The following is a 25,783-nucleotide window of genomic DNA, read 5'->3' as shown; positions in this document are numbered from 1 at the left end:
TAACAGATATTTTTGGAGATTGGCAACACAAGTTTAACGCTTCGATATTTGTTACATGCTGCCCAGGACGATAGGTTGAGCGGTTATGACTTTGTCTTAAAGATCGGCGACCATTTAAAAATAATACTTGAAGGTTTTAAAACTTGGGCTAGGTGGGGGCGACAACTATGCATCTTAAGTAACCAGAAATGCAAATGAAAGTTTGAATCCTGAGAGGAATATATCAAGTTCTTCAAAAAGCCGAAATGTAATTGATTTGTATGTAAAGACGACCAATCCCACAGGTGACATTTGAGAAGCTCTCGGATTTCAGATCCTGACGTGTTCTCCAGAGTCCTTCATTTAGGAAAACTTTGCTCTTGTCTCTTGCAATGGTAGGAGGGATGTGCAGCCAATCAGCGGCCGGTCATCACTATTAATGCGCACTTTCTAGGATGGGAACACTCTGCTGCTACCAGCCCCCATCACTGAAGCCCGAGAATATCACCCGCTGGATATTCGCGACTTGTTTGGATCTGTTAACCCTTCCTGGGCTCGGCGATCTGTTTTTTTTTGCTTTTGGCGATCAGATTGTGGATACTACACCATGTCAGTGCTACCTTCTTTCGGTTTTACTCAAGAACAAGTGGCTTGTGTCTGCGAGGTCCTCCAGCAAGGGGGCAACTTAGAGAGGCTGGGCAGGTTCCTCTGGTCCCTTCCAGCCTGCGACCACCTCCACAAGAACGAGAGCGTCCTGAAAGCGAAGGCGGTGGTGGCTTTTCACAGGGGCAACTTCCGAGAGCTCTACAAAATCTTAGAGAGCCACCAGTTCTCGCCTCATAATCACTCCAAACTGCAGCAGCTCTGGTTAAAGGCCCATTACATCGAAGCCGAGAAACTGCGGGGCAGGCCCCTCGGTGCCGTGGGCAAGTACCGGGTCCGAAGGAAATTCCCCCTTCCCCGGACCATTTGGGACGGGGAAGAGACCAGTTACTGCTTTAAGGAGAAGTCGCGGGGTGTCTTGAGGGAGTGGTACGCCCATAACCCTTACCCATCTCCGAGGGAGAAGCGGGAGCTGGCTGAAGCTACTGGGCTCACTACTACTCAGGTCAGCAACTGGTTTAAAAACAGGAGGCAGAGAGACCGAGCAGCGGAGGCCAAGGAGAGGTAAGAACCGCCAGCCCTGTACCGTGTCTGCGGGGGCAATTCGCACGGTGAAATGCACAGAAAGCCCAGTTTACACGGGGTGGGCGGGGGGGCGGGGGACGTTTTCCCGCGGTGTTACTATGAACAAACTTAATTCGATGCCTGGCTAAGAGTAGCTCGCTCACACTCACGCTCGGAAGCGGCCGGGTATAGTTTTGCCTGTTTGACTTCTCGACTAACCATAGGAACTGAGCAAAACACCAACATTATATGTTGTAGCGTTAAATTATAGTTTCTATCCGGAACAAAACCATAGTGTGTTGGAATATAGATAGTTAAAGATAATTAATATGATAAATCATAAACACGAACCGCCGTTTTTATTCAGGTCCATAATTTAAACTAAATCTGTGGCGCAGGAAACATTTTTTTAAAAAAAGTATGGTGAATATTATTATCTTAATTTATAAGCAGTGCGTAGTCCCGAGCGGAAGATGCTAGACTGGAAATAAAACTGTCGAAATTAACCTAAGGGTTTTAATCCTAAATGTAAGGAATGTTATGTATAATAAATAGGGCACAGAGACCCTGACAATGTTCGCTGTATTGTCTACATGCTTGTATAAGTCTTACCTGGTGATGAAATTAATTCTTGGATACTGAGCAAATATCCATCTCCTGAGTGATCGATTAAATCCCAATAGTCACCAACCGCACTCCCCTCCCACCCATAAAACCACGTCAACTTTACTGTTCCCATGTTATGTTTGAGAATAAAAGTGTTGCATTTTATTGGTTTCATTCCTTAGTCACACGTGATTGTACATTTTCATCAGTTTTAAGTCTATCTTAATTTTAAAAAATAATCACTAATATTAATATGAATAATAATTGCTTTCCTCGTTCTCCCTTTTTGAGCAATTTAATGCAATAACAATGGAACTGCACCTATCCTTGCCAATAGTCACCGATTGCATAGACTATCTCACTTGTTCATAAACACAGATTCTCATTAGTGTCCAGTGACCTGCTAAACGTACTTATACTTCATTTAGGTATGGACTCAGCAGAGTTCTGCCTTTTATACATTTGAATCCGAGTTATTAAAATATTCGCTTGGAATAAGTTAGCATTTAGAGTGTGAAATTAATGCTTATTACAACCGTTTGATGAATCATTGCAAGACAAGTAGGAGGACACTTAACGTTTGAGTATCGAATATAGGTGACATTTCTCGGTTGGTTATCTCGAGAGTCATCATTTATTTAAAGATCTTTTTGCTGTTTGCTGTTCCAATAGGGAAAACAATGAAAACACAAATACTTCTGGCAATAAACAGAACCAGTTGTCCCCTATCAACCGTAGTAAAAACCTGATGTCGAGTTCCGATGAGGAATTATCACCGGCCCAGAGCCCAGACCACTGCTCCGGGAGCCCTGTTTTACTGCTGCCGGGGAGTCTGAACCAATCTGTGGATTCCACCTTCTCTCTTCACGGCCTGAGCTCTTCACCAGGCGGCCACGCTGGCCCAGTCCATCCGCATGGACTCCAGGACTCCCTGCTCGGCACTCTAACGTCCAGCCTGGTCGATCTGGGATCTTAAAAGAGCAAATCGCCGCTGGACAGCCCCAGTTATGAACTGGTCAGACACTCCAATGCTGTGCTGTGTAAATAATTGAAAGGTCTTGTCGAAGTTATGGAATTTCAACTGATGGTACTTAATCTGTGAAAAAGGCGAGATGCTCTCCTTTATTAGAAAGAAAACCCGCCTTCATGAACTGCTGAGAGGCTTGATATCACACTTAATGCTCTTCAAATCTTTATACTCTCCCCCACTGCACAAAGGGCGTTGCAAATGAAACAAAACGGGTGGCAGATCCGTGCATCTGTCAGAATCAACCTGGATTATCTCTCGTTTTCGTTCGCTGTTTGCTATACCTTGAGATTTACTGCTCGCGAATCTGAAATGAGACATCGAATAGGATGAACGGTCTCTAACTGCAGAAAATAAACAACTCCACTCAATATCAGGCGAAGTTCAGGCACAGAGGCGACTCGAAGTTTACATTGTCAGTAGCGGTGGATGGAGAGTAACATGAAAGTAGTTTATAATAAAATCCAAACATGTGAAAAGCACGTGCTTATGTTGTCTCCTTTTACGCATTTTGAAAAAAAAATATATGTAGCAGCTGATTTTAGAAAATGACGTCTCGGGTTGTTACTGGATGAGGCTCTCTGCAACTTACAGTTCAGGTGAAACATCGGCAATATTAATATGTCCAGATACTGTCTACATTTAGGACAAGGACAATGAAATAACGTCTAAGTGTTTACTCGCCATTGTCTCATCTCACACCCACAAGTTCCTCTCAATGTCATATCCCGGTGAGTATAACCGTTGCATTATCCCTAGAATTTGGGAACAGCGCGATTATATGATTCTGAATTTCCCTCTTCAACTCTCCACACACCAAGGTCTTTTGTCCCGACCAAGTAGGGAAACCATTTCGATGGAGCATAGTTCCTTTTCCCAGTGCGCTTTCTGAGGGAAATTATTTGTTTGTTTCGAGCTTATTCCCTAGAAAAGTTAGATTGTCCCAGAAAATAGGTTGCGTTCCGTGTCCTGAATATTTTATTTCCTTCGGTATGGTTTACAAAATATAGAAATAAAACAAAAAGTGAAAACATAACCGAACTGTTGAAAACTTGTCATTTTGTTCTATCTCTTCCACCTTCCCTACCGGCATCTCTTTCCCCAGAAGTTAAAGTGAGGGCCCCAGGCTATCAGGTCGGTCTTGGCTAACCTATTTTACACAATTAAATTGAAATTACAACATGAATATACTGTCATCAGCTTTGAAGATGTAAATAATGCGTCGATTGCTGAATCAGTGATATTCTGAATTGGGGAGGAAACCTTCACAACCATCCAACAATTTTTAAGTTAAAATAATCTCCAGTTCGCACTTTAAAATTTACACCACAGATAAACAGCTGGAGATGAGACATTTTTACTATTACTGGCCCTCGGCTTCTTTGCATTCTCTTTATTGTGCAGTAAAATGGCACAGCAACAAATCATTTTACCAACTTCCGGCAAAGTACAAGAAAAATCTACAATCCAAAATGAAATGAAATTTATATTTAGAACAGTGACAGACGTTTGTTAGTAGGTTCCCCAGTGCCTTATTCGTGTGTCGTGTTGCTAATACCTTTTGATAGTATATGGCTATGGTTTACTGAAGATTGTAGAATGTTTATTCTGTATGTTTCGGGCCATGGAGATCTCACCCCCTCTGGAGGACAGACTCTCACTCGGGACTAACTCAGTTTAGACAGAACTCTTGTGTAAAATATACATTTGCCTTGGAAGGGGCTTATGTGAAGCATGAGTCACTTTAATTGCTACTAGGGGTCGAAAGAGAAATTTAACTTTTATTGGGCTACGCTTAAAATACAAGCACATTTAAACGCGTCACTTCTCTTTTGCCGTGTCGGATTGTTAGTGATGTAATTAAAAGAGACGGCAGCATAAAGTGCTACTGTGATCAACAGCCATCACTTCAATGAAGATATTGGCGGAATGGTTACAGTAACCTTTTAGGACAACTTTATTAAGTGGGGGTAAGCTGACTGGGGCAAGGGCAGAATGGATACTTTCAAAGTCTTAAGCAGCTTACCAATATTTGCAAGGTCTTTTTTACTTAGCAAACCTCAAAGAAAGCATCGGAAATATCCTTCAAAAAAAAAACTCCTATAGCCACCAAAACATAACTAGAATCCGCAGTGACTAAGTATTTCTATTTATTTTCAGGTCCGATTCTGCGGCTTTCCCTTTTATGGCTTTATGAAAATATATCCTTTTAGAAATTTGCTTTAATTACCCTTTCTCTGGGCCAATTAAAAAAGATTTGCGCAGGATTTTAATACGGATATCATAGCCTGGTCAAATTAGTTAAAGCAACCCCGAAGGACTGGGGGTTCACTCGAGAATACAATTCAGCAGTTCAGAGCATAACTTTTACATCAAATGAATCTTTTCATTACCGGTGATCACCATTGGTGATCTTTACCACGACTTTTCATACACGTTAAATATCTTTCACTTCTAAGTGTAAAGAAAATGTAACATCACGATGGTCTGCTCCTAGGCAACTTTGATCTTGTTACACTTGGGGCGTTTTATTTTCAGTAATCTTGAAACAGCAACTCAAACGGTAAGCGCCCCATAGCCCAAATGGTTACGAAAGACATTCGGTTTTGGTCGAGTTTTCCTCTAAATGTAAAATAAACACACGACTGGCCTCCAGACACTTTTAGCTGGATACTAAAAAGGCCTTCTATGAGATGAGGGTAATTGTTTTGAACAGCTCGAGTTTGGAGAGAACTGAGGATTTCCTGGAGTTAATGTGAACCAGCCGCTGGCTGGACTGCGCCTGCTGAATGTGGAGCAGATTTTGGCAAATATTACAGGGATTCAATTCAGTCTTTTGTGTTTTTAGAAGCACCTCGGTGCTGATTTCAAATTTGTTTTCTTTACATTTTAAGCGTGCTCGCAAAATGAGGTCCTTCATTTAAATCCGCAAACAGAGGTTGCGTTTATACCATAGACCCAAAGTCGTGTCCTTTTCTCAGGACTAATAAGCATCCTGCAGCTAAATGAATTTTTTAAAAAAAAATCTAGTTTCCACCATTTGGGTCAATCCCAGAATTTAACCGGAGACAGTTGAATCTTTGGTCGGAATCAATCACAATTGACAAAGTTTCTCATTTTCCCTCAGCAAGGCGATTGGCCCGCATCATGGTTTGAATTATCAGAAATACAAAAAAAAAACTGTTTGAAATGCAGAACAGTGCCAACACCGAATGATAAAGTGCTTCTGTAGAAACCATGTTTGAAGGAAACGTGTTTGATTAATGCAGATGCGTTTTGCACGGCCTATGTCAAAATATGGCTGTCATCGAACTGCAACCTTTAAAATCCGGCTGAAAATTGGGGGAAAGTCCGCTGGGAAATAGACAGCAGTTTCTGACAGACATCAAACCGACTTTCAGCCCAATGTGTAATGTGGCTTTAGAATTCCAATTGCACAAAATGGTTACAACATTACACTTATTAATAAGTAGCACATAGCAAAGCAGGGGAATATATCCAAATAACAATCGAAGTGACATTACTAGAGAAAAATTATATTCTTTTTATTCTTAAGTGTTCCGACATACTTGGGAAAGTCAACGATGTTATGCGTTTGATGCCTTTTGAAAGTGAAATATTTATATAAATGCTTTACAAAACTTCAGGACCCATGAACGGAAGGGAATTATTCTTTCATCAGTTGTATCGATACGTGAAAATCTTACTATTGGAGAGAGATTGTAGTCTGTGTACATGCACATGAATGTGCAAGTCACTCTGGTGTGACACACAGGGCATATCACTTATTGGTCCAGCACTGAAAATACAATAGGGCCTTCTATCAGTTTAAGAACAATTTCAATTGTCATCTTGTTTGTCCTTTTTTCTATTTATCAATTCGTTACTTGATCTCCCGTGGCAATGTTCATTAGTGGTTTGGGGCATGGATGTCCCGTGTACGTTGCCTGCACTGAATTTACACCGCTCTTGTCTCCCGCCAGGATTTCATACCTGACTCGAGGGCTTCGGTTTTTTCCGCAGGACAGTGTGGGCGACTGAGAGCTGGCCTGGGAGCTGATATCAGTCCGAAACAGTGGGTTCATTTTATGGCATGTTTTGCGCTTTCTGGATGCGATCATGAGGAGTCGGAGAGTTTCCATCGCTACAGGCAGCTCTTGCAGCCATATTCAAGGGCCCAGAGTGTGTGCTTTGGCCTCGTTATTCCTCGTGTGTCACCATGTTACTATCTCTTGTCTGTGATTTTATTTTCTGGTTCCCCCCTTATTTATTACCCTTCGTGTTCCTCTCTGTTTCTGGCTCAGTTTGTAGTTTTGCGCATGTTGAAACTTGCTAATTATGCGTGCAGAGTTTCTTGTAGCGGCTGAGAAGGGAGGGCCGGGGAGCTGCTGTGGATACATCTCAGACTACCCTTTGCCACGTGGTTAGGCAGTATTCTACTGCAATGTGATTGACCACCATTTGGAAGACAAAATACTGTGTACAATATGAACTGTGGATGACAATACAGAAGATGACCCATTAGGCAAAACAAAATAAGACAATTAACTAGCAAGGAATAAAAGCTGACAAAGAGAACTGACAAATGATTGCGACAGGTACTAAAGCAAAGGCGTTTTATTAAGCAATGTTACCTTCACTTTGCTTTTCCAAATACAAAATATGCAGAAATATATTATAACCCGACCTTTTCCGTGTTTTAATTAATGTGACTTGGTGTCACCCACACGCTGTTCACGCGATTAGGCAAATACCCGGTGGCCTAAAATCTATAATCACTGAGAGCTGGGGTATTTCTAAAAAAAAAAGTCTACATTTCTGTGCTTGCTTCATTTATTGTTAAATAATGAATTGCCCTTTGATGATGCATGTCCAGCGGAGGCAGTGGTGTTACACCACATTTCATAGTCACAGAAAATGTTTGTTACATTGACCTGAAACGGAAGCCAGACAACCGAATGCTTGGCCATCCTGCGGCGGGGTCCCCAGAACGAGCTGCTCACACCACATGCGCGGAGTTTGGGGATATCTTTACTTAGCTGCTAGAAAAAAATAGCAGCAAGAACATTCTAGAAACAATTATTGCATAACATTGGTGTCATCGAAAGAAACGTGTTTTCTTTTGTTGTTGGTGAAATGTGTTTAAATGCACCTGGAACAGGGAAAAGGGACAGTCCCAATGAAGGTGTTGAAGGGGCGATTTATGATTTACGTCGGATAATTAGATGAGGTCGTGCATTAAATCACAGCAGCGAAACAGTCGACGTGGACCAGTTTATTGTGTTACCTGAGTTACTATTTAGTTGCCCGGTTGTACATGAACACCCGCGGCTGCGTTTAGTACTTTTCGATTGAATAAAATGCTCGATTAAAGGGATAGATAGCTAGGTGCTACAGATGGGAAATTAATTTTCTAAATTCCTTTGCTGAAGTTACAAACCAATAATAATACAAGGTAGGCACAGCTGCACTAAAAGCGGCGATGTTCCTTCCTGTATCAGTAACGGGTGAGTGCCGTGTCCAGAACAGTTATTTCTATCTACCCTTGGCAGCAGTCCTTTATAAAGATATTCTATCACCACATGTTTCCCAATGCGATTGACCGATTGAAGTACGAGTGACTGCAGACCTCTGGCAAGCCATGACGACCGCTTGAAGGTTAGGACACATGACTCCCCCCCCCCCCCCCCATTGAAGTCATGCTGCATGACAGGATGTTTGCTGGGGCCACAGGGTCATTGTTTGACGGTGGCGAGCCTAGAACATGAAATTTGAACACAATTGCGCACTATTTCTGCTGGAGCATTGTAATGAGAACCAGGCCCCATTCTCCACAAGGAAGTGCACCGGTTCGTTATTTCTTACTGCAGTGTCTCCCCAAAGTGTGGTGGTGGTGGTGGGGGGGGGGGGGGATTGTGCAACATTAGCAAAATAACAGGAGGTGTTGTATACAGCAACATCTCAAACGATAAGATCAGATCAGAAGTGACGCAAATCCCCCAATTGCAAAAGGTTTTAAAAAGTGCAAAAAGGCACGCAACACCGTTGCTGTGCTGTTGAAGGTGTACACCTGCAGCTCCCCTGGAGTGCGGCAGACTTTGACCTCACTCCAAGGTGGTCGACCCTGGTGAAATTACGGCTGAAGCATCTGCGGCTCTAAAAGCACGGATTAGCCCCTACAGATCAGTGCCCCGACCAGACCTGTCTCCATTGATAAGTTAAGATCAGATATCAATTATTGATCGCTTTGGCGATCCAGTTACAATTATTTCACTCGAGCTGTGCAGAGACAGTGCACACACGTGGAGTTAAGCAAAAACAATGCCGATTTAAAAAAAAGTATTTAAATAAGGGTGGAGGGCTGGGGGGGGGGGGGGGGGGGTGGTGGTGGTGGTGAAGCAGAATTGCCTTCCGACCTTCTTATTTGGCTTTCCAAGAAATCAAAGGGTATGCACTTTCCTGATCTTTTACTTTCCGAACTTGAAATATTGATTTTTTTCTCTGAAAAATGCATGAGCCGTGAGAAAGCCGAAACCTGAGGCGAGGTGGTACAGGGAGTGCAGGGGAGCTTCGAATGTCATGTAGCAGCAGCAAAGACATTTAACAATTCTCAGGGACAAAGTAGCTGGAATGCGCGGAAAGCTAGGTTTCCGTTAATCCTCATTTGTAGCTGTTGCCCCGGAGAAGGGGATTAGGAGGGTGTTACCTCAAATTTGTCCGCCTCACACCCAAATGTCAAGTCGAAATCCGCAACCGCTGGAGAGCTCAATTAACTGAAACGCGCAGTAAATAACATTCAGCTAATGGGATGGCTCCGCTTCTTTTCCGAGATGATACGTTTAAAGGCCTCCACATTAACGTCATTTCACCATTCTGGTGGAATGCTTCAGGGAACACCCGACAGAAACATTTAGGGATTATGTGCGCTGACCGCCTGCTCACCCTCAACCGTGAAAACAAGAAACCCCGGATACATCCAAAAAGAGTGGTCCTATTTACGAAGTGATTTTTAAAACGCAATCATAATTCATCGTAACAAACACAAGATGCCAATTGCGATGCCAACCTTTGATGAAATGCATTCGGTTATTGACTAAAAGGGCGTTTATGGGAATATATTTTATCAAGACACTTGGGGGGGGGGGGATGAATATTATTGCGAATATTATTATTCATTACATTCATGGGGAGCTGGGACATTTCTGCAATTGACAAGGATCTATTTCTAGTGTCACAACTGAGGACGACACCCTTAAAGCCAAGGGACATATTGCAAGGTGCATATTCATTACACTGTAATGTCTCTGACTGTTTTCTTCACGTGGAAGTGTTTGCGCTTGGGATCCACATCGGCACATCTTCTGGTTCACTGTTTTAAATTATTTGGATGATAGAGTTTAAAATGACCCACCCCTCACCCCCGGGTTGATGCAGAGCCAGCGTGGGTCTCCTCAAAGTCGTGCTGAAAGTCGCAAAACGCAATTCTTAAATTATTTGAGCCCTACTTCGGCTCGTTTGGAAATGCTGACAGTAAATTTTGTTCGTAGCGTGTGCCTGCGTTTGACTTTTCGGGAGGCGACCAATTAATTTTCCCGACTAATCAATAAAACAAACCCTAACACCAGCCTGCTTAATATAAAAAAAGGATGCTTAGGAAAGTGGTGTAGCTGTTGTGGACAAATTTCTTTCTCTTTCCTACCTACCCCCGCAGTTAGATTTGTTTGCAAAGTTTAATTCTTAATTTCTTTTTGGCAGGAATTAAACACTGAACGTTCGTTGTAGGTAAAAAGTAATTTTGTGCTGGATAAAATCAGAATTAGAGGGAATAAATTCTGATAAATATCTGTAATTCCATAGGAAGTTGACCAATGAGGATAACATTGCATCAAAATGATGAAGGAAGTTAAAGAACTGAAAAAGGGTAACTGGTTCTCAGCCGGGATGTGCTCAGCTCCCCACAGGAGCTTATGTCCTTATTTGACCAACACATCTGATTAAGTAAATGGGACGAGAAGTTTATTGTTTCAAGACAAATGTTTCTTGTGGGTTTTTTAAAAAAAAACAAAGGATTTATTGAAAAATCGGTGCTATTTGAAATGACTGGGTGTTTTTTGAATGGTCGAAGTTTTCTAAACAACAGATATTGACTTACCATTTGATGTATTCATCTGTCTTAAAGAGCTCAAAAAAAACAGGGGAAGCGAAGGGATGGTGTTCACTTACCAACATTTTTTAAAAGAGGAAACAAGGGACAAGCTAAATCATTATTACTACCTGTTCTTACGGTGAGCGATCACCTGTTAAAAGGTCATGAATAGCAGGTAGATCTCCATCTCCCTCTCTTAAAAAAGGGCTATTTGTTCCGTGACAGCTGATTGACAGGCTGTGAAACACGAGCTCGTGGGTCTGGCTGATTTGAGGATAAAACTCTGGATGTCCCCTCAAACATTTCAGGAAATGAAAGTTGTAACTCGATCCGTTCAGCCAACATCTCCCGGAGCAAACACAAAGGCTCACAGGAACCTACCCGGATTATTTTGCAGCTAGATGGTGGAGACAAAACAGCCGTCACATTGAGCAGAGAACTGGCTGCCCTGCTCCCACATTTATTAGAAATGTCTGTCTAAGCTGCCCTTTAAATGGGTCAACATTTTCGTAAGTGTACAATAAGCACTTTTCTTCCCAAAAATAACATCCCTTTTCAAATATGCGCATTGCTCACAAAACTCAGCGATTGCTGTATTTCACGTCAAACAACGTCCGACCACGTGATCTTCGAGGCGTTTAAATGAACTCCACTTAACCATATATTTTTCCAACGGCACAGCAGCCTTTCAGGCTGGAGACCCTCAGCTGCAGAATGTCTCTTACTTTAACTGAGGCATTTATTTGATCAGGATAATTTTCTATTGATACACAATCACATTTGCAACATGCAATCTCGATTGCAATGAATCAGCACTTGCTTCACCAGCATGTGCAATGCCATGGCTTCCTGATGTCAAGCAATGACGGAATAGCGCTGCAGAAAATAGTTGTTCCATCCATTTGCCGGCATGTCCTATGTAATCTCGGTCGCACAAGGTAAATTCAAACATCCGTGACTGTGCATGCGTTTCTGTGTGGAGCAACCAGTCACACAGCATGCTGCAAATAACGATCTTGGAATGAAATGCTCATCAATGATGTAATAGTGAACGGCACCTGCAAAAGATGGCGTGTGTCAGCTTTCTGCCTGTTTTAAGTTAAAATGGGTGAGCAGTTCACAGCATGTTGACAACAGGCTAGGAGCAGTTCCCGTGCTTATTGGTGCTGAGGCACAGTTCCAGGACCCTGGACATCCTTCACAATATTGCTAGGGGTGAATATTAATCGGCAGTATAAGTGTTCTAAGTCACGCTTACCTCAGAGGTACACACTGAGACCACCGCGCTGCAATTAACTTGTTCAAACCCATAATTATAAGAGGCAAAATGGTTCAATGCAGCACCAACACGCGTGGAATATTTTTTCAAACAATGACGTTGGGAAGGATATGAATTTAATTCTAACTCAAGGACAGAATAAATTCGCCAAGCAATAAAATGTAAGTGGTTCAATGGGCCAGAGGCATCTTTTTTTCGGGATTGCAACTACAGTGAAATCTGATCTGGCTAGTACCTAATTGTAACATCTTCAATGATATTCAATGAAAGGAACATTAATAAGTCTATCGGGTGTTCAGTTTCAGGGAAGTAGCAACAGGGTGCAGGGAACGGCTGAGGTACAATCTAAAAAGAAAGAAAATTCATGACTTTATGTCGGGAATATTAATTAAACCTGGTTACAGGCAGAGTTCTTAAGTTTTTGTTGTAAAGGGAAACAGCAGAATCAAATCTGTTGCAAATTACACGCACCAGTGATTTCTGAAGCAAATTGAGTTCTAATAAAGGTGAGAGTTTTATGACGACACTAGCGGTAGTTCCAAATTTGTTTGTAACACCGACATTCTCATTATTAGACTTTAACAGCCGATACGGGAGTCATTAAACAAGAGTCGAATCATAGGGATCTTGCAGTCAATGCTCTATCAGAGATGTCAATAGCGGTGCATGAATGTGTATTTGAGGATAGAAAAGCTTTATTAATTTTCAAGGGGAATATCATTGTGTGTGTATGCGGGTGGAAACATCGTTGTCAAACAAATGTTGTATATTCCTGTACATCCACGTTTATCTGTTATTCCTACTGTTTCAGATAATACCTAACATTAGAATATTTTTGATGCGCGGATCCACGTGTTTGTGCATGAACCTCAAAGATTTTATTAAAATGCCAAACGGGGTTTCTTGTTCCTTTGAATAACTTTACAGCTGGAGTCCAGTCCAATTGTTTCTCTTTTCCTCTTCTCTGCCCATATCACAGTATTTTTTGTCTCGAAGTACAATTACAACCTTGGAGCCGAAGGGAATCGAATGTTTTACTGCTGGATCCACATCATTATCGTTAAATATTGGTGATATTCAACAGAGAGTATCCCAATTCGTCGATAAACGCTTGGGCGCGGGCTGAATTCGAACAATCGTCGCTGCTATGCAGGAAGATACAAGTGTTAGTCAAGTGTGCAAGAGATACAAGTATTCATCACAAGTACTAACTAGTTGGCCCTTAAATTACAACATTCACCAAGGTGTAATCCGAATGTTGATAACGGCGAAGACAAAATTATCTTAAATTGGCAAGACATTTAGTGGAAAGTATAACGCCCCCCCACCAATACACTCACAAACTCAGACACACCACACAAGGTTCATCAAAGTATTCTGAGCTTTAAAGAAATATATTGTAAAAATCATCATGTGATCGTGTTCAGTGCAGTTATATTTTATAGGTGAACAAAGTGACATTGACTCTACATTTGCCCAATCTCTTCGCTTCTCCCAAACACCAAACACCACAAGTCAAAGCAGGCAATGTTACTCCTGAAATTGAATGAATCCAGTTTCACATACAGTAGTAGATAGTCTAGATTAAAAGAAAACACTGGAACAACAGTATAGCATATTGTTTCTAAATTTCCCAACTCAGGATATTGTCTCCACCTTCTCCTCCGCGTTAGAGTCAACTTCACACAGGGATATGTAATGATTTAATGATGGCGCAGTTGGGCACATACCGGAGGCAATGCCTGGGTATGAGGAGAGAGCCAACCCTAAAAGCCCGGAACCCGATAGCTCGTAACTCAAAGCCCGAGGAAGCAACCGCGCCCGCTCGCATCGCCAGCATAACCAAATCTTTGAACATGTTTAGGATTTAGGTTCTCCTCATGGAGTCGAATGTTTGACTCCCAGTCCGAAGGTCACTGCTTGGAGCCCCCCGTCACTCATTATGATGGGGGATTGTGTTCCATTCTGGGTCATGTGGAAGTCTGTCGGGGAGAGAATGCAGCTACAAGGAGGGAGGCCGCACACACCGGACAGGGCCTATCCTGTCTGTAGAGTATTTCCTTGCTAGTCCGGAGTGAAGGAGGTTCCGGAGAAATCCAATACCGGCCGTCACAGCCTGACCTTGTGTGCAAGGCATTTGCACAATTATGTATTCCCTATTTTTAAACGATCTTTCAGTATTTTTTTTCTCCTTGAATAAAATTGGTTTTCTCGGTCATAAATTCGAGATCAGAAGCAGCAGCCCAGGGGCTGCTCCATTTGTCTGTTATACAATGGTTAGTTGTGCAAGAATTTTTACCGCGCACACATGGGAGTCGGTTTTCTGTAAAGCACAGGGCAGACGAAGTTCAGGTTGTGTGTAAACACGGCAAGTAAGCGCCCCAACCCCGACCCCACCGTAAGGCAACCTCAGTCAGCCTTAGAATTGCCTGTGCACTGAGAAAGTAGCTGAGCCCCGCAGCTTTGCAGCCCGCAGCTAGCAGCAAGATGTCGCCGACTGACTGAATGAAGAATCCTCACTTTGAAATGTGTAGATTCTATACGTGAAAATAAGAAAAAAAAACATGTGCAAGAATATGGAGAAAAGGCTAATTGGAAAGTTCTCTCAGGTGAGCCGAATGGCCTCCAGTGTTGTAAGATCCTATGATTATCTTTAGTGGAGCTTTTTTGACCCAATCGGTGGGATGATTTCCTCGCCCCCACCCCCCCCCCCCCTCTTTCTCATTTAGAGAAATGCGTTACTGTGTTTTGGGATTGTACTATCATTATGCTCTGTTCAGTTTTCTTTTTCCCAGTTACAACGGAGTCGAACACTCCAGAAACATTCATCACCGTCAACAGAAACACACTCTGCAGAAACCTTGTACGTCATCTTTAAAACATCCCTTGCAGCAACAGACACCCTGCTTCACTCACAGGGATTGCTGTCGGTCAGTCTGGCGCTGGTAGCCTTTTACCGGACAGCTGCTGCCACCTGGTGGTTCTCTCGGTACTGACAGGCTCGGCACACTGAAGCGAAATGCAGCTTTCGCCCCTATAGTTAAATAGAGCCCATGAATGTAACTCGAATCGCATTTGACCCATGCCCTCTGTTAAATCACAACAAAGGTTTTTTCTTTCTTTCGTGCTTTCAAGAACCTCCATAGTTCTCCAAGAAGCATGAGTTGAAACATTTAGAATTACGTTAGTGTTCGATACTGAGGATATACCAGCAGAAAATATATTCAATTTATAAATGAATCCTTGAAGTTGGATAATAACATACTTGATTTTAGTAGTGGATTTTTAACAACACTGCTTGGTGCGTTTTGTATGTTTAACAATCACAGCACTTTAAGAAATCGCAATTAATTACGTTTCACCTGAAGGACGGTGCATGAATAGTTAGGATTATTTATGTTGCAACTTTTTCTCAGTCAATGCATCTAACTCACTTTATAATTCTGATCCAATAATTGTGTATGTAAAAAGCTTAGGCCAAATTCATAAGGTGGGCTGAGTATTGTGAATTCATGACGTGATGGATAAAGGCTGGGATTTACTAAAAACAGGCCATTCAGCCCCTCAAGTTTGCTGTGCCATTCAAGTACAGCATGGCTGGTCTGTGCCCCAATCAGTCTCCAGGACACAGCCATGTCAGCCCTGGAGAAAAATCATCGGGACATTAAAAAAAAGGTTGGGTTTTTTGTCATTTTCTTTAAACATTTCCCTTTACCAGATATAAGAATATTGAAAATGGGGGTGGGGGGTGGTGGGGAAGGCTGTTTGGCTGACAGTCTAGCATTATCCAATTGGGTAATGAGTCTTTTTCCTTCCCAATTGGTGTAGGAGGGCAGTGCTTCACAAGGATGGATGTGTTGGCCACTAATGGCTGGAGTGTGGGGGCAAGTCATGTGATGAGGCCTGCACAAATAGATGTAATCACAGTTGGCAACCCTAGGCACAGAGAATGTCATTTGGGCCTTTAATTTCAGCAGTTTCCATGCTGTGGCAAGGCCAGGCCTCATTGGAGAGGTTTATACAGAGCTGCAGGAAAAATTTGCTTGGACTTAGGAGATTAATATCACAGGCTTTGGAGAGGAAAAGGGAAGTTGGAGAAGAGGCAATAGTTTGCCTCTGTGATCAAAGGATTTTTTTGAGGAGAGGAGTGTTGATGGCAGATTTGAAAGTGAGGGGTTAGCATGTTAGGTAAAGAAACCATTTACAACATCAACTAGCATGGAAGGTAGGAAGAGATGTTGGGTGGTCCAGAATCTGTTGGGAATGGGACACAGGGGGTGAGAGGGGAATCTCACAGAGAAAGCATGATGAGAAATAGGAGAGAAACTAGGGAAAGAAATGGGCCCAGGGCTAGAGAGGGGGGGAGCCTTGGTGGGAAGTAGGAGGTGGGGTACGGACCAGAAACAGCTAAATGGGTGGCATTAATCTTAATGACAAGGAAGTCCATGAACTACTCCCATTTGTTATTGGAGGTAACGGTAGAGGTGCCAGGGGAGAGACGTTTAAAGATGTCTGGGGATGGAGAAAGTAAGCTGGGGATTTTTTTCCTTTATGTCCCTGGGGCAGTGGATGGTTTTGGCAGAGGAGAGCGAGGCCTAATAGCACTTGATGTGGTCCAATGATATCTGGTGATGGGTGAGTAAACCAGTTGTGTGCTAGACATGCTCAAGTTTGTCGCTCTTGGAGCTGAGGGAGCACAGGAACAACTTTGATGGGCAAGAGCAAAAGTTTTACTGGAGACAAGGGCATAAAAAGTCAAGTTAAGGATACGTTTGGGAAAATCAACAGCTGCAGAAGATTTGTTGTGAAAGGAGTCCCAATGATAGACAATTGGGAATTTGAAGGGTTAATCATAAGTGACTTGGTGGAGAGTTTATTCCAGGATCCGATGCAGGGGGAAGTGAGATTTAGAAGTAAGTAGGGCAATAAAGTGAATGGTTGGAGCTGGCCTTCTCTGTGATTCATATTATGTGAGTAGAGAATCCACATGAGATGGTAAGATAAAGGGAGTGATTTTGAATAAAGACAGGAGAATTTAGGTGGAGCGGGAGATTTAGGGAGGGCAGGAGGTCACTGAATCAGAGGAGTGAAAGCAAGATGAAGCATGGAGATTGAAACCACTGAGGATTAGGAGTTTCTCAGAGGTTGAGAGAGGGAAGGATGGAGGAAATCCGTGAGGTTGGGTTGAAATTTGAAGGGGCAAAAGACAGTGAAGATTTTAAATGTGACGTGAGAATGGTGGAACAAGGTGAGGTGTTCAAGGGAGGAGAAGAGGAGAATGTACCAGCCGGGTAGACGGAGAGACCAAAGTAGGATTAGAGTCACATCACCATCATGGTGGTTTGTGTGGGACAAGCAGTGGGAAGTATAAGCAGCAGGGAGGCTTCAGTAAGAGGTAAGATGTTGTCATCCATGAAACAAGCTTCAGTCAAAGCCATGATATCAGTACAATCGTCCATAGTAATGCCCTTGTTCATGAATATTGACACGAATCTGATATTCACTGTCTAGTTCTTTCTCATTGTCTTTAGCAACCTGAAGAATCACCTCTTGGGATTTGTCTCAAATTGCTGCTATTATACAAAGGCGGAGTAAGTCCTGAATTCTGCTGCAAAACCCCTACAATTGTAAGATGGGGTTGCTCACTAGATCATCCTTCAGCAAATATGGAACAGGAAAAGCAGAATTCTCTACCCACTGTACTCCTGCATTGTCCCCACATAAAGGAAATATTTTTGATTAAATCATACTTCTTGGTGTGGGCTATGCATGATATATCTGAAGAAACATATGCTTCTCTATCCATATCTCACTGGCGCTATCAGCAACATCATTTTGTAGGACCCAGATAATTCACTGACAATGTTGGAGTAAAAACTTGCATTGGTGCTTTTGGGGCACTAGCATTACTAGGTAAATTTCTCTTGCCTGCAAGTTAAACTATTCTAATTGGAAGAGAGCCACCTTTCATTCACAACCTGTTCAAAAAATGTACAATAAGATGAGTTTCGTAAAGGTATCGGGCTTGCACATAATGGAGTGGTTCAGTGATTTAAATTGAACTCACTTTAATTCCATTGAAAGCTAGGCTAAGACAAGAGCATTTATTTTAGACTGTCCACCACGCTATCTTATTAAAGTAATCTTTTGAAATAATGCCAGCACTCGCACCCAAGCCCCTGGTATCAGCCACCGTTGATGAATAAGTAAGAAAAATCTTGATAGGCATTATAAAGCGCCTGCCAGATCCGTTTTGGTATGTAAACATGCTTTTCTGCAAAGGTGCAGGGAACAAAACTTTCAAAACCGTCCCCAGCCAGAGAACAAAGGCAGGCATAAAATTGGCAAGAAGCAAATCCAATACGCCTGGTAAACACTTAAAAATTCTCATTCTACCAAGTGAATTTGTTGACTGGTACATTCTCTGGACTAAACACAGCCCTTGGATCAGCAACATATGCAGAGTTTATATATGAGATGATTGTGAAATTCAAAGGCATTTTTCAGGTTGACCTCATGGGTCAGCTGCTGAGGATGTACCTAAAAATAAAGCTTAAAAATAAACAAGATAATGAAGCTGCACCACTGTTAATGCACAGAAAATGATGCTGTATTCTGGGCAGTTTGTTGACCCCTTTCACTTTGATGTTTAGCAGTTTGTTGAAGAAGTCCAAAATTTCATAAATTAAAATGATTGTGATCATTTTGTTGAAAATATACATAACTTTCCTTCGTTTAAATGCAATAAGGACAAAAAACCCACAGGTGCAAATTATTTAATCTGTCAGTACAAAGGGTGAAATTAAAGAACCACGTGCTTAGTGGTGTTTTGGAGAATTGAAAGGAAGGTTTTTATTCACTAACGCAGGCACAGAAAAATGTTCATGTGCACACAAGTGCCAGCTTGTGTTTCCAGTTACTGGCAAGCCCATAATACACAGGTTGCTGTAATCTGATAGTTGGGAGTTCCGAAACGTACAAGGACTGAAACGAAAGAAGAGACAGTGATCCAGAATCCACAAGAAACTATTTATTAATTTCAACAGTAGTGAATCTGTTTAAAAATTTATGAAGAGTGAAAACAGAGAACTGAAGGAGGAATGAAGAACAGAGAAGCAATAAGCAATGGCTAGATCTGTGTTTAATATTTTTTTTAATGAATATAATTATTTATAGCCCCAGCTATTTTTAGCTGACAGTTTGTTACCTATAAAATACGCATCAAAATCCTCAAAACCTTCTGCTGCTTCCCATTGGCTCTTGTACTGGAAAAAAATGATTTAGAGCATCTTACCATTGTGGATTGATTATATTAAGACTGATCAGGACTGACCTTTGACTTTTGCCCACCTAAAATGACGTTGAGGAGGCCCAAACTATTTTCACTATGGCTTCTCAATAAAAAATGTCTTCAAATTTGATGGCGTGTGCTTGTTTTTCAGGCGCAAAATGGACACTCAAATGTCCAATATGGTTGACAATGTGCGTAGGCTCATTACACACTGGAAGCGTATTACTATACTGGCAAAGCATGGTAGTGTATTGGTAAAGGCAGAGAAAGAGGCACTCAGGGCCCATTTTAAACAGTTTGTCTGTGTTCAGGAAAACATGGTCTACATTCAGTCTAAACATTTTCAGTCCATTTTCAAACGGACCATTGGATGCTGCCACCAAAAAATTAAATTAAATTAAAAAATAATTACTTGATTTAGATTTTGGAGCTGCAAGAGTCCTCCTCCAGGCTTCACCGTAGTGCCAGAGACCATTCCCAGGTTCTATTTAACCCCCTCTCAATCGCATCCCTTCTCTCCCAATTTTCCCCTTTCTTTCCGATCGTCCCGATTGTCCCCAACCCTAACAATTGACTCCTCTCCCTCTCAATCACACCCCATCTCCTCTCCCATGACCTACCCAAGGGCCACCACCAGTGATGCAGTGGCCCTGCTTTGGGACACTCAGTAGATGTCTGCAGTTTGCTATTCTAAAGAGGCCTGAGGCCCAATATTGGTGCACCTTGGGCCTTCCTATTCCAAGGGTTGGGATCATTCCCATGCATCCAGTTTGTGCTAGCTAGGCCAATGGGTCCAAAATAAAAATTCAGCTGAAAAAGCTGTAGAAAGTGACCATTCAAGGTGTTGGCCAGAGGCTGCAGCTGAACTGCTGACACAGGCAAAAACAACTTTGACCTGAAGTAACCTGAGTCCAGCCACTGGCCTGAGCAACTTTTGAAACCTGAGCTCCAGTCACCGGGTCTCAGCTGGCTAGAACCGGGTTTGAAATAGCTGAGTGTCTTGAAGACAAAGGAAATGTGATGCGTCCTTATTTAGAAAAGGAAGAACGAGGTGATGCTGCAAGTCTTGGAACAGAGCCATTGAGAAGATGCCACAGATCAGGCCTAAACCAACGGGAGAGAGACAGCACAGCTTGAAAAGATAAGATTCAATATAAGATTGAAAGGATTTCGGGCATGGAGCAGCGAGACTCCAGAGACCAACCATCGCAGAAGCAGAAGAACCTACGTCAGCAACGTAGAGATGCAAGAGAGAGAGAACGGAATGGCTGGCCAGTGTCAGCTCTCCTTTTCGGGTATTAGCTTTTATATTCTGTGACCACTCTGGGAGTATCAGAGAAACCTAGTGGGTGTACGTTTAGATCCTAGTTTTGGATATAAAACTCTATAACCTGCTGTAAACTGCATGTCTATATTTGACCAGACGTTTAAGCTATATGTAGATGATCTAACGATGTGAATAAAGTGAATTTGGAGTTGACTCTTCTCCTCTGTGTACTAAGCCAATAACCGTTATCGGTGATCTCCGGCAACAAAGGAATGATAACAGTTAACAAGTGGAAAACCTTCTTTGAAGCAATATCTCCATCCCCATCTGCACTAAGTTGAAAGGACTTGGTTAAGAGAAACAAACTGAATCCCAATACTTGAGGTGATGGCTTGAGGGGCTGGTGAAAATGGCACACCTGGTAAGAATGCACCAAAATCATAAGGGCAGAATGGGTGGGGAGAATAAAAGAGGTTGTCAGCTCTCCATCAAACTGAACCCAGCTTAGCACTGGAACTCCCCAATGAAACCTTACCAAAGTCACTGCAGCTCACCAGTGTATCTCATTGAGAAGAGGAAACCTCCAGACCCACAGATATTGCAAATCTAACAGTTATAAATCACATATTATGTATTGATTTTATATTTTCAGTAATCAACTACTGATTATGACTTCAGTTTTAGACAGCAGCTGCTAAACTTTCAGTGAAGCTATCACCATAGATAAACTGCACAGTATACACAGAATCAGGGTCATGTGCTGGGGACCTGGGTTCGAACCCCACCATGGAATTTGAATTCAATAACAATCTAGAATTAAAAGTCTAATGATGACAATGAAACCATTGCTGATTTTCATAAAAACCCATCTGGTTCGCTAATGTCCTTTAGGGAAGGAAGTCTGCTGTCCTTACCTGGTCTGGCCTACATGTGACTCCAGGCCCACAGCAATGTGGTTTACTCTTAAACGTCTTCTGAGCAAGGGCAATTAGGGATGGGCAATAAATATAGACCTAGCCAGCAACACCCACATCCCATGAATGAATTAAAAGAAATACAAAGATTCACAGGACAACAACTATAGTCCCCAATTTTAAAATGACTGCCCAGAATAATATAAAACAATCCTGTGAACATTCAACATTAGTATTTTATGTAGCATATAAGGCTTAGATAAAGGGCTTACCCTGTGATTTATTACAGACTGCAAACACCTCAATGACAGGGAAATTGCCTCAGGTTATCCATTATTAGGAGAGTTGGGAAGCTTGTCTCAGTTGGTAGTTCTCTTTCCTCTAGTTTGGTTGGTTCATGATTCACCCCATAATTTGAGGATTCGACCTAGGCTGATACTCCACTCAGGGAATGGTAAACCCCTGAATGCTCTTAATGGGAAGGATTCTTTAAAAATGGAATGGAATGTGGGGAGCTTTTCTATCACATGTTAAAAAAGGAACATGAAAAGCGAATAACTGCTGTGAGAAAACAAGAACTAGGCTCCAAACTAGGGGTCAACTTAAAAGCTTTATTCAGAAGGCCAAATCATGGCTTGTCAAACGGCTTTAAAATAACTCTGTCAATCAGTACCTCTAGGCCTCACAATACTATTCTAGCTAGCTTAACATACATTATATGCACTTTATGACATGTATTGAAATCAATTCTTCTGCACAGAGCAGGGCAGCAAGCAGGATGACTTAATCAATGTTAGTTCTTCCCAATGTTGGTTGCTGCTCCTCATTATAATCACGTGGGTTAATTCGATATTTGCCTGTAAATCCTCTTCTCCAGATGTCAGGGGCAATGAGCTAATATCTCTCCTCCAATCCATGCTGGACACATTTGATGTTTTTAGTTTCATTGGCTCTACCTCCACTTGTTTTGCAGACCACCCTGCCAAGTCCTTGACCCCTATCTGAGGTTCTTCATCTCTCGAGTTCAACAGGTACCGTTATACAATTATCAACTTAATTTGATCAGCTTAATGCAAACAATTGCAATTCATTATTAGGCTTAATTACGCATTAATCCTGGAGCACCCTTCCAAAACATCAAGCTGACTAATCAGCAGGTTGCTTGTCCACACATCCCCTCACTTTTCCATTGGCCATTTTAGGGGTTGATGAGATATTTTGGACCTGTATGTGGGCGTAATGTTGTCTGGTTTTAACTTTTCAATGCCTTATGTCTCCAACTTCCTTTTATTAACTCACATTGCAGTACCTTTGCATCCTACATCTTACAATAACTGGCATCAGCTTACACGTACATAAGTTTGCACAAGTATTGCTCCTTTAATGGCATAATTACTTTTTTCAGCAAGAGCTAATTTTGCCACCCACTTAGCAAAATTGCAGCATCTATAACTCATGTTCAGTTTTAACATTTCAAAATGCCATTTTCCTCAAATACAGACAATCAGATCAATTAACTGCCTTAATCAGTGAAGGGAAAACATATTCTCCGACACTATAGTATAGTGTTCTGGCTTCTGCCATCATTTTGGATGAAGTGTGGAATGTTAGTGAATATAAAAACATATACTTTTTTTTACTGATATGTTGAGCATTTACAATATTAGGAAGTATAATTCATGTAACATCCCAACATTTTCAGATTGACATTGAAAGGATATTTGGATTAAACAGGAGCATGTTCAGACTAATATTTCTGTTAGCGAGGGTATACATATCCCAGGCACTGATGGACATGAGGGCATCAATTTATGTGGTCTCTATCATCCTGAAAAAAATTGGTGGACAATGATAAGGTCCTGTAGGACTGGAAACAAGCTAAAGAAGTATTTTTATTTAACAAGGTTAACAAATCTGACTCAAGTGTACATAGACCAAATACAGATAAGATCATGGGACTATTCCAAAGAATATCCAAACTACAGTAAATCTTTAAGAAATGATCAGAGCGGTTACCTGGGCTTTATGCGATAGTGTAAAATGGGTGACAGTGAGTAACAGCCCATTTTACATTTTTCTTGATTTTTCTTTCTGTAGGCTCCAATGTAAATTAAAATAGGAAAAGAAACAAAATGTTCTACCCACTAGCTTTTTTACATAATTACACAAACCTCATTGATTGCTTTGTAAATAGGTAACATGGTGGTACCTGTTATGATACACACTATATGTATTGGCATATATATGTATGTAACTATATATTGATATATATGTATATAATCTTTCAGAAATCTTTGGCAATCCTGATTGAACTAAAATCTGCAGAAATCCTAGATTAACACAACAGGAAACAGAAAGTATATGTGAAAAGTGTATTGTCAAATTGGAGAGAAATAGTTTGTAGAGCCTGCACAGTTTTAATGAGCTGAATATCAAAACCATTTATCAACAGCTCAAAACTGCTGATGACTAAACAGGAGAAGTGTAAAGACAAAGGTTGCAGAAAAAGATTTCCAAAATGTTTCAGGTTAACTATCGGATAAACAAATGATAAACGAAGTTTAATACTGAGCAATGCCTAATATACACAAATCAAAAAGATGTGGCATATGTAATGGAAGTTCACAAGGCCCCACTTGCACAGTTACCAATGACATGCTCATCATGCTAGATGGCAAAATTCATGGTATATGTCACTGATCTTGCCATTACAGAAAAATTTGGATTAGTGCCAACTACACCACCATGCTTGGCTCTTGAATTCCATTCTATCAAATGCTCTATTCTAAATGACCCCATAAAAGAGGGACTTTGCGCAATTGCTTTTTAATAATGTGCTCAACTTCTCATCATCTAGTGAATAATGCAACTCCAACTTTTTCATCAGATTTTCCACTACAGTGTAGCATAGCAAAATCAAACAAGACAGTCAACCTCAGTAATAGCAGAACTACCCTGACTGAAACATACTTCCTGTTCTTACTTGTGGAATTTAAAGTTTGGAATCAACACCAGCTGCTGCCTCCAATCACTGCAATAGATCTGAATATAGCACACTGACTAAGAAATAATGAATATATATTTTATTGCAGATGTCATTCAGATTATATGATTTTGTTTCAACTCGGAATATGTCTGATTAAAGTGCATTCTCACTGCAGAATCTGTAATGGCAGGCATTAAGTGTAATTCAGAATCTGATAACTCATCTATTTAAAAATATATTGCTTTAATATCTAATCACAAATATATATGTAATATGACTCACAAGTTAAGATGTAAAATATAAACTTTAAAATGTGCATCCATGTATTTGGGAGCCACCACATGGCCATGCAGTTAAAATTGTCCAGGAATACTTTAAGAAAAGAAAGAAAGACTTGCATTTATATGGCGTCATTCATGACTTCAGGATTGCCCAAAATGTTTTACAGCCAATCGATCTTTGAAGTTCAGTCATTGTTGTATGAAATTCAGCTGCCAGTTTGCTCATGGCAAGGTCCCACAAACAGCAATGAGATAATGACTAGATAATGACAATTTGTTTTATTGATTTTGGTTGAGTGATAAATATTGGCCAAGACACTGGAAGAATTCCCTTCCTCTTCTTCAATATTGCATTGGGATCCACCTGAGAGGACACTCAGGGATTTGGTTTAACATCTCATCCAGGAGAAGGAATCTCAACACTGGAGCACTCTCTCAGTAATGCAGTGAAGTGTCATCGTGGATTTATGTGCTCTAGTCTCTGGAGTTATTGTATATAAGTCTAGAGTTATTTTACCTGAGTTTTTGTATGACTGAGCTACCAGCAGATTGGGAACAGTAAGAAAGTATAGGGTCCAATTCCACTTCACAGAATCACAGAATCATACAGTGCAGAAGAGGCCCTTTGGCCCATCGAGTCTGCATCGACATGCGAGAAACACCTGATTTACCTACTTAATTCCATTCACCAGCACTTGGCCCATAGCCTTGAATGTTAAGATGTGCCAAGTGCCCTCCCAGGCAGTGCATTCCAGACCATCACCACCCTCTGGGTAAAAAAGTTTTTCCTCACATTCCCCCTAAACCTCCTGCCCCTCACCCTGAACTTGTGTCCCCTCA

General features: G+C 41.5%; 1 protein-coding gene across 1 annotated transcript; it reads left to right on the top strand.

Annotated features, from left to right (window-relative positions):
- The first annotated feature begins 403 nt into the window (after window positions 1–403).
- LOC121292856 (homeobox protein six1-like) lies at window positions 404–3,258 on the top strand. The gene is made up of 2 exons (XM_041215336.1): window positions 404–1,146; window positions 2,425–3,258. The coding sequence occupies exons 1-2, from the start codon at window positions 587–589 to the stop codon at window positions 2,726–2,728; spliced, it is 864 nt and encodes a 287-aa protein (XP_041071270.1). The 5' UTR covers window positions 404–586; the 3' UTR covers window positions 2,729–3,258.
- The last annotated feature ends 22,525 nt before the right edge of the window (window positions 3,259–25,783 follow it).

The sequence above is a fragment of the Carcharodon carcharias genome, chromosome 20 (genome assembly GCF_017639515.1).
Source record: "Carcharodon carcharias isolate sCarCar2 chromosome 20, sCarCar2.pri, whole genome shotgun sequence".
Classification (NCBI taxonomy): Eukaryota; Metazoa; Chordata; class Chondrichthyes; order Lamniformes; family Lamnidae; genus Carcharodon; species Carcharodon carcharias.
Note: the sequence above shows the minus strand (reverse complement) of the source record. Positions and strands in the feature narration are given on the sequence as shown.

Excerpts from the sequence above, each read along its gene's own strand:
- LOC121292856 (XM_041215336.1), top strand. The coding sequence starts at position 587 with ATGTCAGTGCTACCTTCTTTCGGTTTTACTCAAGAACAAGTGGCTTGT. Across the intron at positions 1,147-2,424 it reads GCAGCGGAGGCCAAGGAGAG|GGAAAACAATGAAAACACAA; the intron begins GTAAGAACCGCC and ends CTGTTCCAATAG.